The sequence below is a fragment of the Harpia harpyja genome, chromosome 1 (genome assembly GCF_026419915.1).
Source record: "Harpia harpyja isolate bHarHar1 chromosome 1, bHarHar1 primary haplotype, whole genome shotgun sequence".
NCBI lineage: Eukaryota > Metazoa > Chordata > Aves > Accipitriformes > Accipitridae > Harpia > Harpia harpyja.
This window is the reverse complement of record NC_068940.1, coordinates 104,349,564-104,367,902: the sequence shown is the minus strand read 5'-3', so window position 1 is coordinate 104,367,902 and position 18,339 is coordinate 104,349,564. Positions and strand designations below refer to the sequence as shown.

General features: G+C 41.0%; 1 protein-coding gene across 2 annotated transcripts in view; it reads left to right on the top strand.

The window, feature by feature from the left end:
* Window positions 1–18,339, top strand: part of CRHR2 (corticotropin releasing hormone receptor 2) — a 162,700-nt gene that overhangs the window by 69,945 nt on the left and 74,416 nt on the right. For both annotated transcript variants that reach the window (XM_052807879.1, XM_052807888.1), the window contains one exon: window positions 17,462–17,547. In XM_052807879.1, coding sequence (XP_052663839.1) covers window positions 17,462–17,547 — 86 coding nt within the window. The remainder of the gene's footprint in view (window positions 1–17,461; window positions 17,548–18,339) is intronic.

Below are 18,339 nucleotides of genomic sequence, written 5' to 3'. Positions count from 1 at the left end.
CCAAATTATGGTGCCTCTTCAGAATTCCTGGAGCCAGTGTTTTCTCCAGGAAGGTGGTACATAAACCTGTGGCTGATAAAACCAACAAATTTGGGTTCTGAAGGCCTCAATTCTAGAACAAAAGAGAAGACTTTCATAGTCAGCTTCAGGAAAAAAAAAAAAAAGTGAAATATAGGGAAAGAAGGTTTTCTTTATCATTAATATAGTCATCTTCCTTTCTTGGTTAGAACAAGTTCCTTCCTAACAATCACGGAAGTGGAAGGGGAATTTTAGCTTTCTGGGGCAAGGGACTGATGGCTTAGAAACCAGCACAGACAAACCTGGGCTGTAATATTCACTTACAGTATACATCCTCCAGTCTCTTGCAGGACTGGAGAAATTAAAGCATAATAATTATAACTAGAAATAAAATTTACAAAGGTGGCCTGAAAGTGAAGAATTAAAGGTATCAACAGTATGACTTTAAAGCAAACTAAATAATGTCCTTCTAGATTGGTACAGAGTGAGAGGAACTTGCTTGGAAATTAATGAATATAGAGGAAAAACCTGACCTAAGTCAAAACAATGAGAAGTGTCATTTTTAGTACTCTGAGAAGTGTCTAGAATATTATGGGGGCTGTTCTGTCCTTTTTTGTACTGGGAGGAGATTTATGTCACCAGCATAAGATTAATGTCCTGTATGTAAAGCCGTGCATGTAACTGTTAACTGGGTGTGCAGCATTTGCAAGGTGTGCAATGTTTTGTGCCAGCATGAAATGACTTAGTCTTTCCATCCACTTCCTTGCAGTCATGGAACTGTGTGGTGAATTAATCGAAGGGAATAGTGTTCTTTGCCAACTTTGGTAGTACCAATTTTGGACACAGAGTATCACCAACCTTCAGTTTTCAGACACCTCAGTACCTGTAGGTGACACATAACTGGCTCTGGGAAGTTTGCGTAGTGGTACCTATTATATAGCTCTCCTCTGGTGGGTGATTGAGTTAATTCCAAACTTGATCAAGGACCCACAGCAGTGCATGTTTAGAGAGCATCTTCTCTTCCACTGCAGGTTTGGGAGCACAATTTCTGTTCTCGCTGTACACAAATCCATACCCCTGTTTACTGCAGCAGTTCCCAAAATTTCTATTGCCATGGAGTCTCTGTTGCCTTTTGGCTCTAAAAGGCTGCCTAGATGCTTCTCTATTACCTTGACTCTGGTGCTGGAAGAGAAATACAAGGACATCTTCTCTACAGGGTAGCCATGGTCTTTCCCTGAGGCAGGCTTCCACCAGAAGGTAGTTTGCATTCAGGGGATTGAATGCGCTGTACCATTGTAAGGATGGTTCTTGGCCTGGTTTGAAATCCTGATCCTTTTCATGGTGAAGAGTGTTACAGACAGCAACAAGATTGCATGTATATGGGTCTTAAAAAGATGCGTGTGATGATGTTGAAGCTGCCACAATGCATTTGCCAGGCTACAGTGAACCCAAAACCATGTGGAATGGCTCAGAGATGGCCTTTCCTAGTTGAAATGAGCTCAGGCTCTTAAGATTCATCAGAGAGCTTAGCCAAGAAATGAAGCTGGTGAAATGCTTTTCTTAGATTGTCACAGCATGCGCTGACAGCACCCATTATATGCTATAAAATTAGAATAGACTTTAAAATCTTTTTTCTCCCTCCCATGCCATTTCAAACCCCAAAGAGATGATAATTATCAGGTGATGATAAAGCACCTTCCCACATAACAGCAGGTTTTCCAAATGAGCAATGCATTGCATTAATAAGGTTATGCCAGGGGAACAGCCTCTTTTCCTCTTTTCTACCTGCCTAAGCTTTTGCAGATTATTCATGGTCTTCCTGGCCAACACGTGATCGCTCAGCTCCTCATGCACAGGGGGGTTTCTTCTGAGGAGAAAGATCACTTCTGTGTGGGGTGGGAGATGTCTTGGGGAAACTGGACTGAAACAGAGACCTAGAAGCACTGCAGACAGTCCCATCTTGCACTCAGAGTGCCAAATGCGTATCTTTGATCTGCCTTTTCTGATTCATAAGGTGGTGTGTGCATGGAAACAACCCTTACAGAACAATATGGTCCTTCACAGTTCCCTCTCAAAATTAATCTCGTACTTTTCCGCTTCCTTTTTGATATCACTTGCAAAACAAATTTCCTGGTATCTGTCCAGTACTAGCATACATTAGATGAAATATTATTTCTCTCAGGTTTCTGATCTCACTTAAATTTTTGACGCATGCTGTCCTAGAAGAGAGGATTGGCACGATTCATGTTTCATGCTACATTTTGGGAAAGCATGCAAATGCAGCAGTGTTTACAGCAATGGAAGCAGTAATATAAAGTGTAGGAAGCATGGTTTAAGCAGCTGGTGGATTTTCAAATTCATGCTCTAATAAGTAGGTACATTATCAATGTAGCACATGGTATAACTACAAAGTCAGCTAATGCCTGCCACCCTCCTTACCAGATAACACATCTCTTTGGACACAGTGTTCTCCATTGCAGTGCTTTGCTCAGTTTATGTTATTTATTCAATAAACGTTTTTGCACTAGTTTCAAGGATGGGAAGAGCAAAACTGATAAACAGGGAGGCAAAACTGGAGCTCAAGCCCAGTGCTCTTTAAGGTAATTTCTTTAATGAAAATTTCCTGTTCCTCATTGTGACCATGTAAGAAAGATCTGAGCTTGGTATTGCTTTTCTCCTGGTAAGTGTTTTCATGCAGTTGTTTTTAAACCTTATTCTGCTCCCCAGTGGGAGAAGGGTATTTATAGGGAGAGACAATCAACAGAAAGTGTAGCGCTATTAGTAGCTGTAATAGGACTTTATACTTAGAAGTACTGTTGTATTTCCCTGTATCTGCAGGGACTTTCCCATCTCAAGCAAACCTAATCTGTGATAACCTGTCAGAATAGCAGTCATGTCCACAATCAAAATTCAGGCTCTTGGTGTTGCTGAATATTTTGCTCATCCTATAAGATAGTATGATTATGGGGGATTTTGGTGTTAAGAAGAATCAAGCTGACTTCACAGAAATTGGGAGAACTTGCCCATTCTTATCCCCTTTTTGGAGTTACATTTTTAGAAGGAGAATTGTGGCTCAGCCAAATGGGCTTATATCTGCCAAGAAGCATCTGGAATTTTTATGCTCTTATATCAGGTTTAGTTATGAAAGCTGGCAAGCATGACTTTGGCAAATGGTCATCCGTCTCGTGCTTGGAGTCTTTTTTTTTTTTTTTTTTTTTTTTTTTCTTGTAGACAGTCTGTTGCTTCCCTGCACTCCCCTGCTGGATATTTAGGCTTGAGGAAGACATGGTGCTTTCTGGCAACCAAACACAGCATAAGCCGACAGTAGCGTATGTTGCGTTTTTGTCCAGACATCCTAAGACACGCAAGTGTGACAGAATCTGTCTGAATCATCCTGTAAGACTGTAATTTTCTAAAAGGCAATGATTCTTATAAAATGCTGGATCTATGATCTGCACAAGAGTTTGACATGAAAAAACAACCATCAGAGAAATCCCTGTAAATCCGAACAACTGTTCTGATTCCCGATGGATGTTACTGTGGTATAGACAAAACCCCAGTGCTGACTCTGTGATAATCAGGTTTTGTAGATCCTCTTGACCTTTTAGCAAGACTCATTCCCTGTGTTGTGTGTGGTATCTTTCCTTGTGTTCCTGGGTTGCTCTTATTTTCTGAGGGCCCTTGCCTCTCCTGTGTGGTGCTTTCCTCTTGCAGCCTCTGCTGTTGGACTGAAGGTTTCATCTGAATCCCATGTCAAAAGCTATTTGAACTTTACCAGGCAAATATCACATGAATGGGCTCATTTTGGAAGCCAGTCCCATCCCTAGCCATCATCTCCTTCTTTTGTCAGCCACGTTGCTCTTTATTTTTGCAGAGCTCTGGGACCAGGTCAGGATTCCTGGTGAACATTGACTCTATGGTCCATCATGAACCATTCGTACAGCTGCTGTGCTTTGCTTATGTGATTGCAACTCAGATTTCATAAGGTCACCAAATTCCTGAATAAATTCCAGGCAGTGAAGTCTCTGTGACAAGAACATTTCTCCCCACATTCCCACTTACCTCAGCAGAAATTAAACTAGAGGGAGGCTGCACACTGGGACTCATTTACCTCAACAGGCTATACAAATTGTCTTCTCGAGTCATTTGTCGTAGGAGAACTCCAGCCTTGGGCTCCTTTGCCCTCTCTCCCACTATTGTGTTAATCAGATCATAGTGCTTCTCAATTCCACAGTGTTTTACTACTGGTAATAAAGTACAGTTACACCTCTCATTGTCATTGCCATCTCTCTGTGTGTTCAGTAATTATGGCAAGTGACTAATTGAATTCTAAATTTCAACTAAGAGGCAATTACTATAAAGATCAAACATCATTATCAGCCTGTGCCCTGACAGCCTTCCAGAAGGGGGTTAGGCAGGGAGTTTCATAGCTCTGTGCTCTCCTAGTCTATCAGGCTGAGAAACAAATTGTGCTTCAGCCTTGGGTAATGACTTTCCTCCTCCAGACTCGGTGCTTCACAGAAACTCGCTACCACTACAGAACAATGGGAGAATTAATGACCTGTTGAACTAACCAGCAGGGAGAACCTTTTCTTAGGCTACTTTCTCACTCATGGGGGTTTTTTTAGGTATCTATGTGGGTGGAAGTTCCCACGTGTTCTGGGCCATAGAATTTTTCCTAGTAATTTGTGCATGATCCATATGAACACTAGTTGGATGATAGCCTATGTTTCTTAAAACAATTACATCATCCAGACTCGAGTGAGGGAAGTCTTTAAAACAGACATAGGAGTGATTGTTCCACATCAAATTACAGGCCGATCCAGGCCAATATTTTGTTTAGCCCAGACACCTAAATTTAGTTGTCTGTATGAAGGTGCTTATATGTGCTCTAGGTGATTAAGTTCCCCCTATTGCAAATATAGATGTAGTCAATAGAAGAAAAATTCAGCTCCGTAAAGTAAATGGCCACTGATCAGCTGAATCTGTCTAGACTGTGCTGGCTGCAATAACTAGGGGTCAATTCACTTGCTTAAACTTAAGAATTTAGCACTATTTGGATGGTCTGGATTGAGTGGATGTCAGGGACACCATGGGCCATCTCAAATAGTGCTGGATGTCTATCTAGCAGCATGTACATTATAACCTTTACTTACATGTGAGCATCTGCATCATGACATCAGAATTTATATGTCTTAATCTTGAGCTCATTTTCATATGTAGAGAGGAGTATAAGAATAGGACAAGCATGAAGAAAGACTGCTCTAGGGTGCTGTTTTAGTTTCCAGAAATCCAAGTTTCTGTGACTTTGCTGAACTAGAAGTGATATCTGTGCATGCTAAATGAGTGACAAATGTTTAATCTTTCTTGTGTGTGATACCTGGCCTTTCAGCAAAGATTAATTTGAATAGGTGTGTGTGGAAATGTTAAGCCCAGCATGAATTTCAGACTTTTATTTTGCAACAGTTTTTTGGGAAGTCAAATAAATTGTGGTTTCTGTTCAGCTAGAATAAAGAGGTTTGGTATTATTTTTTCTTTTTTTTTTTTTTTTTTTTTTTTGTGCCAGCAAGCTGGTGAAGGGAAAAGGTGGTAACCTGAGGAATAGTTCAATACAGATTGCTTCATAATCTCCCTCTTTTATCTTTCTGCTTAAAAATACATGCAGGCCTGAGCTGAAAACCATTGGGTTCTATGTGCATTCATATTTGCATATGTGCTGTCTCAGGGAGTTAGCTGCAAAGTGCCAATAGCCTTGAGAGTTTGCAGACTCACCCTGCATCTTCATCTCAACTTCAGCACAGTAACACAATACAGAAGAAAGTAACCTCCATTTGTTTCAAAATTATGAACTTTGCACAGTATTACAGGGTATACTTTTAATTTCAGGCACTGCAGCACTTTTTGACAGACACTAGAAAGAAGGGATTATTTTCCTTTTTTACCCTTCCTTAGTGCTTTTGACACATGTGGCCCAAACTCTGTCATGTCAATCAGTATGAGGAAAAAACTGTGCACTTGCATGTTTGTGAAAGCAGGATTGCTTTCTGATAACTGAGCATTTATCAAATGGTAGTGAGCCTGTTCAGTTTTCTCTCTCTCTCTCTCCCCATCTTCTTGGTGTTCCCTCAGCTGTTTCTGTAACAGCATGGTCCTGGCATTTCAGAACAAGAGTTTTCTCGATTACAAGACATGAAATAAATAATTTCCTAAGAAAATTAACAGTATATGGGGATAATAATTAGAGAAATGAAAAATAATTCTATTTTGTTGAATGATTAACAGGAGCTGTAAGGACATGTGACGAAGAAAGCAGCTTCCAGGATAATTCCCCAATCATCCTTCTGAGGAGTGATTGTTTTGGGAAAGGGCAACCATTTGGGGGTTGCCTGCCATTGTCCACACCTCAATCCTGAAACAGTTCAAAACAAAGCTCGAAAGAAACAGAATACGCACTATCAAAGAGATGTATTTTATGGAACAGTTTTTGGTAACCCTGGAGGAATGAAAAGAGTAAAAAACATTGCAAGAAGTTGTGTTTGCATTTCCTGAGGTGAACTCTGTGGCATTGACTTGCAAGGGGTTGGAAAGTCAAAAAGAATGTGTACTTTCCTTTGTGTGTAGTTTTATATTAACAGATATTTCACTGAGCAAAGTTGAAAAGAGCCACTTTTCTAACAGCTTTGCACAATTCAATCTACGGGATCTTTCTTAAGGTGCTAAAATGGCAATGCTTGCTGCCAGGCAGCCCCAGCTGAGGACAAGAGTGACCTGCTGAGCACAGTGGAGATACATCAGAATCAGAAACTCTGGACTGGAACCTACTTAGGTCAGTCACGGGAGTTCGGAGAAAAGAGGTAGGGGCACAGAGGCCAGGCTGTGGGTCCTGGAAATAGCTGTTGTTAAGAAGGTGAAAGCATAGCCCAAGATCTAGCCACAGCTCAACAGTGAGGCACATCTCAGAAATGAGAAGCAAGGGAACAGCTGGCTGGCCCAGGAAGGAGATACATGTGTGATCCAGGTCTCAGTTTGTTTTGCAGTGAACAGGGCAACACACCAAGTAGGTTCCTAGCCAATCTGTCTAGGAGGCAGCCAGGCGTTGCCTGGAGAAGATTTAATAAATGTTGATTCTTGGACCTTCACTTAGGTGAAAAATAGGAGATGGAGAAAGACATACAGAGAAACAGAACTGTATACCTTGGATGCCCTTTTATACTCCTACAGTCTAGCAAGCATTAAACCTGCTCAACTTGTCTAAGGAAAGTTGCATTCAGAAGTGCTGTATACATAACTGAGAGGGTCTGTGTAAGAGTGGGAGCAAAGGTGTGGGCAAGACTATAATCTTTATCAGTATGGCTAATGGAGTATGCCTTGGGGTAGAAATCCAGAGAAATGTTTTTCTAAACTGAAGAAGTCTGGAGGACTTCTAAAAGGTTCTGTTCCTGCCTTTGCTTTTGACATGTTATATGACCTGGGTGAATCACTTGAGCTTTTTAGCAGACAGGAGATCGATACAGAAAGTGAGCATAATTAGACTGCTTGAGCTTCTCATAAAGCATTTTAAGACTTCTTGGCAAAATAAAACAATAGAAAGCTGAGCAAAGTTTCTTACGTGCTTGAAAGCCTGAAGAAACATCAGGTTGGTGAGCTAGACAGAGTTGAGGTCAGAAATATTTTTCTAGGGGAATATTTTTTGCCTAAAGTATTATTTATCTGCCTTCCAAGACTCTTCCATAAGTGCATTATAATTCTACATGAATGTCAAAAAAAACCCAACCATGACATCTAAGAAGACCTCTCTCTTTGCACAATGCTTGGCTTTCAGGATGATGTTGGCTGATGTACAAAGTAATAAGCATTGGTTGGATAACTGTTCTTTCCTCTCCTTATTTTTGTCTGAATATCCCTCATTCACAAATAAAGTATGTGGAGAGAGATTTTTCTTTTCAATCTCATGGACGTCTGACTGCTGTTACAATTATACCACTGTCACTTATGATTTCTAGAAATAGCAAGCAGTGTACTGGTGCATTGTGAATCCTACCTGGCTCTAGCTTGTCACTGCAACAATCAGAAGAAGCCCACCAAAGAGGAAAGATGGCAAATGAATAAATAATTTATAGCCCCATGATTCAGCCCCTATTTTTAGAGGCTTGCTGTTTTCCTGAGACTTTGAAAAAGGGCTAAGAATAGTATACACATAAAGTGATGTATCCTTTATGCAACACAGGTTTTTTTCTGTCTCATTTGATCTGAATCCTATGAAATCTGAGCAGCCAATCTAAGGAATTTATATCATGCAGTTCCTGGTGGATTTACTGGGGATCATGGTGGATGAGTACCCAAGAGAAAAATTTTTGCTTAATACCAAGCAAAGTGTCTTATTTTGAACATTAAATGAATAAAAATTATTTGGAGGAGACATTGGGAAAATCTCGCAATATCCCAGTGATTAGGACACTCTGAAAGGAAGGAATCCATTGAACTGTGTTCAAGTTCCTCTTGAAGTCCAACAGTGGAAGGACCAAAGTCGAAGTACTCCATGTTGTAAGTAACTTAGGGGCTACAATGTTCAACACTGGAATGTTTCATTTTGTTTTACTTCTGTGTTCTCTGAATTTTTCTAAAATTTTTCTTTTTGGAGGGTAAAACCTGGGTCCAATTTACCAGACTTAACAAGTGATTCGCCCCAAAACTGTATTTCAAAAATAATTTATTCAGCTCAGAAAATGTCATCCAGCTTTAAGCCTGGCACTGAGACAAGACAGGTTTTCTCCACTGTCCCTTCTAATTTTAAAGGCCAACATTTCACAGAACCTATTTTAATGTTGCAAATGTAAGGAAAAACCTCACTTACTTGTGCTTGCTTTCCATTGGCAAACTTTGCATTGTGTTGGGAGCACCATTAACTGGCTGCTCAACAGCCTGCTTTGCTGTGGCCTGAAGCCAGTGTAGCAAAGGACTGGTAAGATGTGCTGAACAAGGCTAGTTGCAAGTATTCTGAAATTACAAGGTTGAACTCTGGCTTGTGGTAAATATGCAGGTTTAACCTACCCAGAAAAGGAAGGCAAGTTATTCAACTTGGTCAGAGGGCAATGCAGAGGCAAAAAGAGTTTAATAGTTGTCTTAAAAAGGAGGAAAAAAAAAAAGTTATTTAGGATATCAGCAAAAAAATTCCCAGTGGAGAGATTTAACAGACTGTCTGAAATAGTTTTACAAAGCAATTACTAGATATTCTTGGGGCTTACATTTTTTAATCTGAACTGAACAAATCCTGTTGGTAGGGAGATGGATGACATGACCCACTGTGCTCTTTCAGTTGGTTACTGCATCTGTGATTCTCTGAGATTGCCATAGTTACTGCTAACTCCACTTTCCAAAACTTTGTATTTTCTAGGGAGTTTGTTCAGTGGGGGTTCTGGTTTTCTGGTTGATGGACCCTTCATTTCAGCTTGGCTGACAGCTAACATGGATCAGCAAGCTGTCAAAGCAGTCAAATACCCTTAGCTGTGCACAGCTCAGAACTTAACAGACTGTGTTTTATTTATTTATTCATTTACCTATTTATTCCCTTCACTCCAGTAGCAGATGAACTTGTCTCAAGATTATAGGGCCACTCTGTGTGTGTGGGATCCAGGACCAGAGGCATAAATAGTTAGAGAAGGCAGATTTCCATTTTAAAGTTGACTGGAAATTTAAACCTTGTCAGAAAGTCATCTACATGAGACACAGCAAGATGACTAAAATCTTTTTCAAAACCAACTTAGTTCCAGTTGTCAAGGACAAGATCCATTACAGTAGTGCTTGCCTGCCGTGTCTGGAATTGTCTTTCACCCACTAATGACTGGAAGGATGTGGTTACTTCCTGCTGGGAATTACATCCACTTACCTTTACCTTGTGCTCCTGTCTCTTGTTTGTTTCATCTTTTAATGGCCTTTTACTGACTAAATACAAGCCTGCCACCAGGCCAATCTATACAGATTGAGTTACCGCTACCTAAAAGGCTTTATGTTCTTCAACAGGGTCAATTAAAAAAAAAAAAAAAATAAAGTCACTTATCAAATACTCCTCTTTGCATATTCCATTTGGAAACGCAACATCATCTGCTGTTAGAAATAAAATTAAGGTCAAGGTTTTACCTCTTAAACTGATGTAAAACAGTGACCCTAAGCTGTGTTTTAATGTTGTTCCAGAGGATAATAGTGTCCTGTTAATCACAGAATCACAAGATGGTTGAGGTTGGAAGGAACCACTGGAGGTCACCTGGTCCAACCCCTCTGCTCAAGCAGGGCCACCTAGAGCCAGTTGCCCAGAACCACGTCCACATAGCTTTTAAGTATCTCCAAGGATGGAGACTCCGCAGCCTCCCTGGGCAACCTGTGCCAGTGCTCAGTCACCCTCGCAGTAGAAGAGTTTTTCCTAATGTTCAGATGGACCCTCCTGTGTTTCTGTTTGTGCCCATTGCCTCTGGTCCTGTCACTGGGCACTGCTGAAAAGAGCCTGGCTCTGTCCTCTTTGCATCCTCCCTTCAGGTATTTATATACATTAAAAAGATGCCCCCGGAGCCTTCTCTTTTCTGGGCTGAACTGTCCCAGCTCTCTCAGCCTTTTCTCACATGTGAGGTGCTTCAGTCCCTTAATCATCATGTGGCCCTCCATTGAGCTCTCTCCAGTATGTCCATGTGTCTCTTGTACTGAAGAACCCCAAACTGGTCACAGTACTCTGGAGGCAGCCTCAGCAGTGCTGGGTGGAGGGGAAGGATCATGTCCCTTGACCTGCTGGCAATACTTTACCTAATGCAGCCCAGGATACCATTTGCCTTCTTTCCAGCTGGGTAGCCCCCAGCGTATACTGGTGCACGGGGTTGTTCTTCCCCAGGTGCGGGACTTTGCACTTCCCCTTGTTGAACTTCATGAGGTTCCTGTCAGGCCATTTCTCCAGCCTGTCAAGGTCCCTCTGGATGGCAGCATGACACTCTGACTTTATCAGGCACTTCTCCCAGTTTGGTGTCGTCTGCAGACTTGCTGAGTGTCCACTCTTCCCTATCATCCAAATCATTAATGAAGATGTTAAACAGGACTGGACCCAATATTGATCCCTGGGGTACACTGCTAGTCACTGGCCTCCAATTAGACTTTGTGCCACTGATCACCGTCCTCTGGGCCTGGCCATTCAGCCAGTTTTCAATCCACCTATTGGTATAGCTTTTGCAGCTACTCTGTGTGTGTGTGTTTACTTTTGTCGCCTGGTGTTACTGGTTATCAGTATTTTAAATATAATCTTCATGTAAGTGCTTGCAGTTTTGAAGCAGTCAGTCATACTGAATACTAAGACTTATCACAGTCATCCAAATTCAGTGGTTTCTAAGTAGCAGCAAAATCGCAGTTGGGATCACAAATATTGACTGTTGCTGTTCCATTTGCTGGTTAGACACTGAGGTCTTTTTAGATGAGTCTCTAGCAGTGCTGTTAATAAAGAAGTGTAACATGTTTGGAAGGAATTCATTTTGCATGAGTTCAGGTAGCTAAAAGTCACGCTACTGTTCTGGGATAAAGGTCCCTGAGCTTAATTGTGAAAAACTGCTCACATCCCATGCCAGTTTTCCGAGAACTAGTCTTGTCATACCAGTACTGAGTGGCAGGGATGCTGAATAGGGTTATGGGCAAAGCTGTAAACAGAGTTTGGATGTCTCCCCCCTCATGAAACACCAGCTATCCTGAGTGTGAGGAGTCCTTCAAAATGAATAAATAAAGTCTGCCAGCTTCTCTCATGTCCTTCCATGTCAGATCAAAATCATTATCCGTTATTAGTGGTGTATGGGCTGTTTGGGGATACATTGCTCAAATCTGGGTTGATCAGCTTCTTTTTATTTAAACAACAGATATGCTGGGGTTTCTTAAAAATCTTGTTTACCTCAAGACCAGGCTGAGTTGTGATTACCGTGATCAGTTTTTGGATAAATGCAACACTGTATTTTTCTTCTCCATTCAAGGAGCTTTTGATCTCCAGCTTGGAATTTCTCTCTTGCTCTTAAATGATTATACTCCACTAAGAAAAGATCAAGTTCTATATAGTAGTGTGTGTGTGTGTATGTGGGTATGTATGTACAAGCATATATGAGTGTAGTTATTTGATTGTTTCTCGGACTTTATTCAGAGAAGAACCATAAAAAATCAGACTGAGCTGGGCACGCCTTTCCCAAAAGCTGGACTCGTGGAGATTTGGCACCATACTGCTTCCTATGGTATCCTCACCACACTGCTCATTCCTGAACGCTTAGCAACAGGAGGTCATTTCTGAAGACCCTGTGAAATCTGCAGTGGTAAAAGTTCCCTGCTTGCTGAAGGGACTCTTAAGGACTATTTAAGCTAAGAGTGAACAATGACACATTGCTAACAAAGACTTTATGAAGTGGGTTGGAACAATTTTGTTTGCTAGGACTTTTCAGCAAGCATTGCTTTTACGATAGCTTCGTACATTGAAGAGTCCCTGTTCCTGCTATGGGTGGCTGGTTGTAGGGAATAGGGTTTCCCAGTTCTATTCCTGCCAATGCTTTGTTATAGTCATGCTCAAATCTTTTACCTACCTCTTTGTGATGTGATACAAAGTTTTCCAGAAATGGAGATCCCTTTCACATCACCTTAGAGCCCATGAGAACTGCAAATGTTGGTACTTCCACTGTCTTTGTGTATGTGCATCTATATTGTGTATGGAGCTGAAATGTTGGCTGGTGTGTAGAATCAAGGTCTGGCATTGAGCTGTCAAAACAGCAGCCACCACTGCAGACAAGGAACAGTAGTGGAAAGTATTGCAGTACGCTGTCTGAGGGGCTCTAATCACTGCTTTTGACTCTGGGAACACTGCCATTGCTGTCATCGGCTTTATTGATAGAATATGACTATGATCAGCATGACTGAATCAGTCCTTAGAGGAAATATGAAAATGCACATGTTACGCTGGCTGGCCTGGAGGGGATGAAATACATTTAATGGAAGCTAGCAACCTGAGTGACAGTCTGAGCCCTACTGGATATTTCTTTCTATTCAGGGAGTTCCCTTTTACCTCCTTGCCCGTCCCCTGAACTGATGGTGAAGCAGAAGCAACCAAGTGCCACAAACGTTGCTAATAATCTACAACAAAAGGAAATCAACATTTTCAAAGTCAAAGAAGAGGCCATAGACTGAAGCACAGAAATGAATATTGGATGATGTGTCAAAAGCTATGTGTAAAATGGCTGTGTGTTTCCTGTGTCATCATGAGTCATCCACTGCTCAGTATTCATTTGCACGAAGATTAAATCTGCTTGTCCAGTTGTATTATATGGGTGCAAGGGCACACAGAGCACAAATAACCACAAGTTATAACTACCAAAAATGTCTTTATTTTGTGTATCTGTTCTTTAGAATAAAGTCACTAAGGAAGGAGAAATTATAAGAGAAAGTATACTGAGTTCTTCAGTATGCCATTTGTCTAAGAAAATGAAAATTGGCACTTTTTTTTTTTTTTAACTAGGAAGAAAAGAAATAGTGCTAATAGCTCTCATTAGCTATTGTTGCCCTAGAAAGATCATGTAACGGTTCTTTTCTTTCTGGGTGTTCATTGTCTGTTTCTACAATGGAGTTCTCCATCGTGACTCTTCCATTTTCTCTGTATTTTTTCAAGACAGTCGTTAAGAAAAACTGAACTTAATCCAGTCTCTTTCTGTACACAGTGTTTTAAAGCAAAGGGCAAGAATGCTTCTAGCACAAAGCACATTAATCCCAGTTCTCACTGGAAAACCAGGTGAGAAGGAATATTCTTTAGCATGCTCAATCACCAAAGAGGTCATAGAAGTCTCTTGGTAAGATCACTGACTGTTGGTTTCCCTCTTCTCTTTCTTTACATACCCTGAAGCTGGGGGACACGTATCTTCCATTGCTGTCTTTCATAGAACCAATGTATCTGTCATCTTTTTGGCATCTCTTTCCTGCTTTGATTAGTGCTACAACTCCGCATGTCCCAGTGTCTCAGTCTGTCGTTGAGTCCAGTGTCTGTTATTGTTTCATCTTCTCTGTGCTGTTTTTGACAGTAAGTAGGGATGCTGTGAAGCAGCTGTTTGCTGCTGTGAAAAAGCCTAAGACGATTATTTGAAGTTGCCATTATTTTATCCAGGGTCTTCTGTGCAGAGGTACATAAACGCACACAAGAAGTTCAGCACATGCCAGATGTTACTGTCTGTGAATGCAGTAAGCCTCTGTCTGGTGCATATGCAATTGGTCCACTGTTGCCAAGAAATGCTAGACTCACTATATGCCATGGGATTCATCAGTGCATGAACAAGAGCTGCATCTTCCAGATGCCTGCAGTGAGGCTCTTACTCTCTAATATTACCTCACTCACTAAATCAGATATTTCTCCTTTAAAGCACTGGGTAGAAGATCTGCATTATGTTAGTAAAATAGATATATGAAAATACATTCAGTATGATCGGAAACTTGTTTCCATGTGGCTATTAGAACTAATGCTGTAATACATTTGGAAAAAAGAAAAAAGACCTTTGCTTTGGGGTATAAATTACTTATGACTACTAGAGTTTGGAATGAGACATTCCCAGAAGTCAGATCTACTAGCCGCTTTTGTTTCCGAGAAGTGGCTGATACTGGAGGAGATTCTGGACTAGAGAAATTCAGAGTTTGATTTTATCCTCCTCTCGTTCAGATACTCACCATGTAAGAGTCCGGTGTGACAACTCATACACCCAGATCACTGTTTCGCAAAGAACTGCTTTGATGTGGGTGTTGTATAGGATTCCTGCATTTGCACTGAAAGAGAGCTGAGAGGCACATTTTGTGGCTCCTAATATTCTAAGTGGAGGGGTTACACAGCAAAATGGAGGTGGAAAGGGATGGCATTTGTTACACTTGATCTTGCTTTTCTGATCATGATCTGTTCTGTAATAATTTTTTGGACAAGAAATATGAGACACATTTATCCTTCTGAAAAGAAGGTTTTAATGAGCAAGGAAGATGCAGGGCAGGAGGCAGAGGCATCATGGCCTGATAAGGTAGAATACATGGTTTGTGATGGTTCACAGCTCTGCCACGGTCCTGCCAGGTCATTTTCAGGAAGTCACATACACACGTCTTGCTTCTGTTTCTGTACCTGTGAAATGGAAATAACAATGAGAAGAGCAGAGGAAGAAGTTAGTGTGGATGGGGGGAGCACTCCTAATATTTGCTTTCTTTTTCAACTAAGAGCAATGTTTGAAGGGAGCCTTGGCGTCAAAGGGGTCTTCTTTCCCTAGTTTTGACACTCCCCCTCTCTTTCACCCAACTTCAAGCTATTCTTGTTTTCTGTCAATTTCTCATCTAGAGGGAAGTCAGAAAAAGAAAAGTGGTTTTCCTTTTGCATGGATAAATAACTCCTTGATTCAAGTGCACCTTTCCCTCTCAGGTACTTATGTAGAGCCAGTTGGACATTCTAAGGGTCTCATATTGTTGATTGTGTTTGTGGTCCCCATGCCTGAGCTGGAAAGATATGGCAAGGGAAAGGAAGAGTCAGAATGAATAAAACAAGGGTTTCATATGAGCACTATATTGGAAGTGGGATTCAACATCTGACTAAGCATCAAATCTTCCCACTCAGTGTCTGGAGAGTCAGACATTTTTTGCAGAGACTCAAAATCAGCAACCATTCTGCACAGAGAGCTTCAGCACCGGCCAAAAGGAGGGGCCAAATACAAGGGTTTTCAGGGATGTTAACTTGGATCCAACCACCTGAATCCCGTTCAGACCTGGTCTCAGAGGAAGGGGGTAAAAGATGCCCCGAGATATATTTAGCGTGGGATGTTGAATAATAATAAAGAGAGCAGTGAGGAAAGAAGTCTAATCACCTGTGTAGCCTCCAGGGGAAAATTGCACAGGAAATGGCAGTCTATACCTGATTCTCCAGTAAGAAAGAGAGGGAAGTGTGTGAATTTGTTTGTAAACTAGTTACAGAAACCAAAACTGAGGTCCTTAACCTTTAGCACAAGTTTCTGTAGTTGACCCAAATGTTACCAGTTATTTTATTTTATTTTGGCTATGTCACTCCAAGAAGAAGCAGTGAAAAAGTGCAAATAGACAACAGCAATATGAAATTCAGTGATCTGTATGGATGTGGTGTAATCTGGAGCATCTAGGTGAACTGTTCCTTGTTGCTTTCTGTGTGGACTTCCCTTCTCTATAGGAAAAAGCACCTTTTCAAAAGTCTTTCTACTTTTTTTTCAATGGCTGTTGTCAGCAGCACTTTTAGAAACATTCAGTCTGATGCTTTTATTTGACATCTTATTTTCTTGATGGCTGGGTGCTGAACTAGCACTGAATGACCATGGCAAAGGCCCAAGAAGAAATTGCGTAAAGGGCAGCAAGAGCATCATGAAGAGTTCATTAAGAAGATGTCTGTATGTGTCCTTTGGGGATCTTTCTGAATTTCCCATTTTATTTTAATTCCCTTGTTTCTAAGACACAGTTCAAAATAAGTATGGAAAAAACCTATTGCTTGGGATTGGATGTGCTTTTGATGGGTGGAGGAAGGTAGCTTGTACAGCAAAACTGCGCAGTTTTCTCTCTGAATTCCTTGGGATGAATAGGAGTGCTTGCCAGAAATGGAACTCCCCTCCTTGCCCCCAATATTACTATGCGCAGTGCCCATTGCTCCTCAGAGTGACATTGCAATTGGACATGAAATCTGTCTGCTTCAATAAAGTAATTCATGATTTTCACTTACATTCTGGGAGAACTGGCACCTTGGAAAAAGATCAGAAGTGGTTTCTTTTTCATAGAGGATGGGTGAACACATCCTAACCTAGGTGTATTCATTTCTGAAATCTGTTCAGAGACATTCTTGTGTGGTCTCCTCAGCCTGCCTGCCCCAGGGTTGGGAGATGTGGTTATCTTGCTCCTTTTCCAGGTTCTTTGCAGAAGTTTTACCAATGATGTTGTTGCACAGGAAGACTCTAGAAAATCAGTATCTCCAGGAATGTTTCTTCTAGTTTACAGTGGGATAAATGGGAGAACATCAATAAGTTTACCATACACATACCATTTTCCCAGGTGGAGCACTAAAGACCTAAACCTTTCTGCCCATTTTTGAATACATCATTTAACTGCTTTTTAAAAGACTATACTAACATTGAGCTTTCTCTTGCAGCACTGTTATACCTTTGCTGTCTTCTGAACCTGTATGCTATAAGAAAACATTATCAATAAGTATCTTTAAATATTTGTTGTCTCTAGATGCATTTATGTCCTTTATTTCTCCTCTTCTCTCCTCAGCAAGCTGTTCTAGTCCTCACAGAGGTGGGATAAATTGATTTGCCTTGTAAATAATCTGTTTCGTTAACCTTTTCTTAAATCTGTGAAATTGCTAGGCTGTTTAAAGTCCAGTACAGAGTGTTCATCTCTCTTTTATTTTGGTCCATACCAGGAAATGCCTACAGAGAATGCCTGGGCAATGGGACATGGGCTTCCAAGATAAACTACTCTCAGTGCGAGCCTATTCTGGATGACAAGGTCTGTATTTTTCCCTTCATTCTTTTCAATGACATTTCTCAGCATACGTGAATGCAAAGCTAAGCTTAAGTTTAACATACTAATTTGGGACTTCTGACACAGATTCTGTTTCTGTCTCTGCAACAAATCCTCCCTGTGAATTCAGGCAAATCACTTATCCTCTCTCCATATTCCCTACTCACATGTTTTTTAAAAAAGGATGCTTTATTACGCTCTGTCCCTGATGCTATATGTTTATGCAGATCCTTCCTAGCTTTGTTCAGAGCCTACAGCTGCTACAGTAAATATTAGTAATAATAACAATAAGACCAAAAGCTTCTTTGGCATTGAAAAATAAGCTTTCACCAGCTGATTCCACCCTGTACCTGTCAGTTCTGAGGTCTCATCAACAACTGGCCTTTCCAGATCTCAGTGTCATTTTTCCTTCAGCAAATATGTAAAGGGGCAGCAACAGACAAATACATAAAAAGCAGACTCAGGTCCCAGCTGTCTTTAAAAGATTGAGCCAGTCTTGCATTATATAGGAGTTTACAGAATGAAGTTAGTATATAGGGTTAAGCTCCTTCAGAAAGGCAAGCTATTATGCCAAGTCCTTTTCTTGTCAAATGTCTCAGCTTTTCTTGAAGGTGTCATAGACAGTCATCCTCACACAGTTTAAACCTTCAAGCCTTTCGTGCCATGTTCTCTTTCTCTTCCTCCTGTTTTGAGTGCTATGCTGGGACACAAGCACACATAAGCTTTGTGCTGTCTCTCTGCCAGGGGTGACTTTCCCCTCTAAAAACCAGGGTGGAG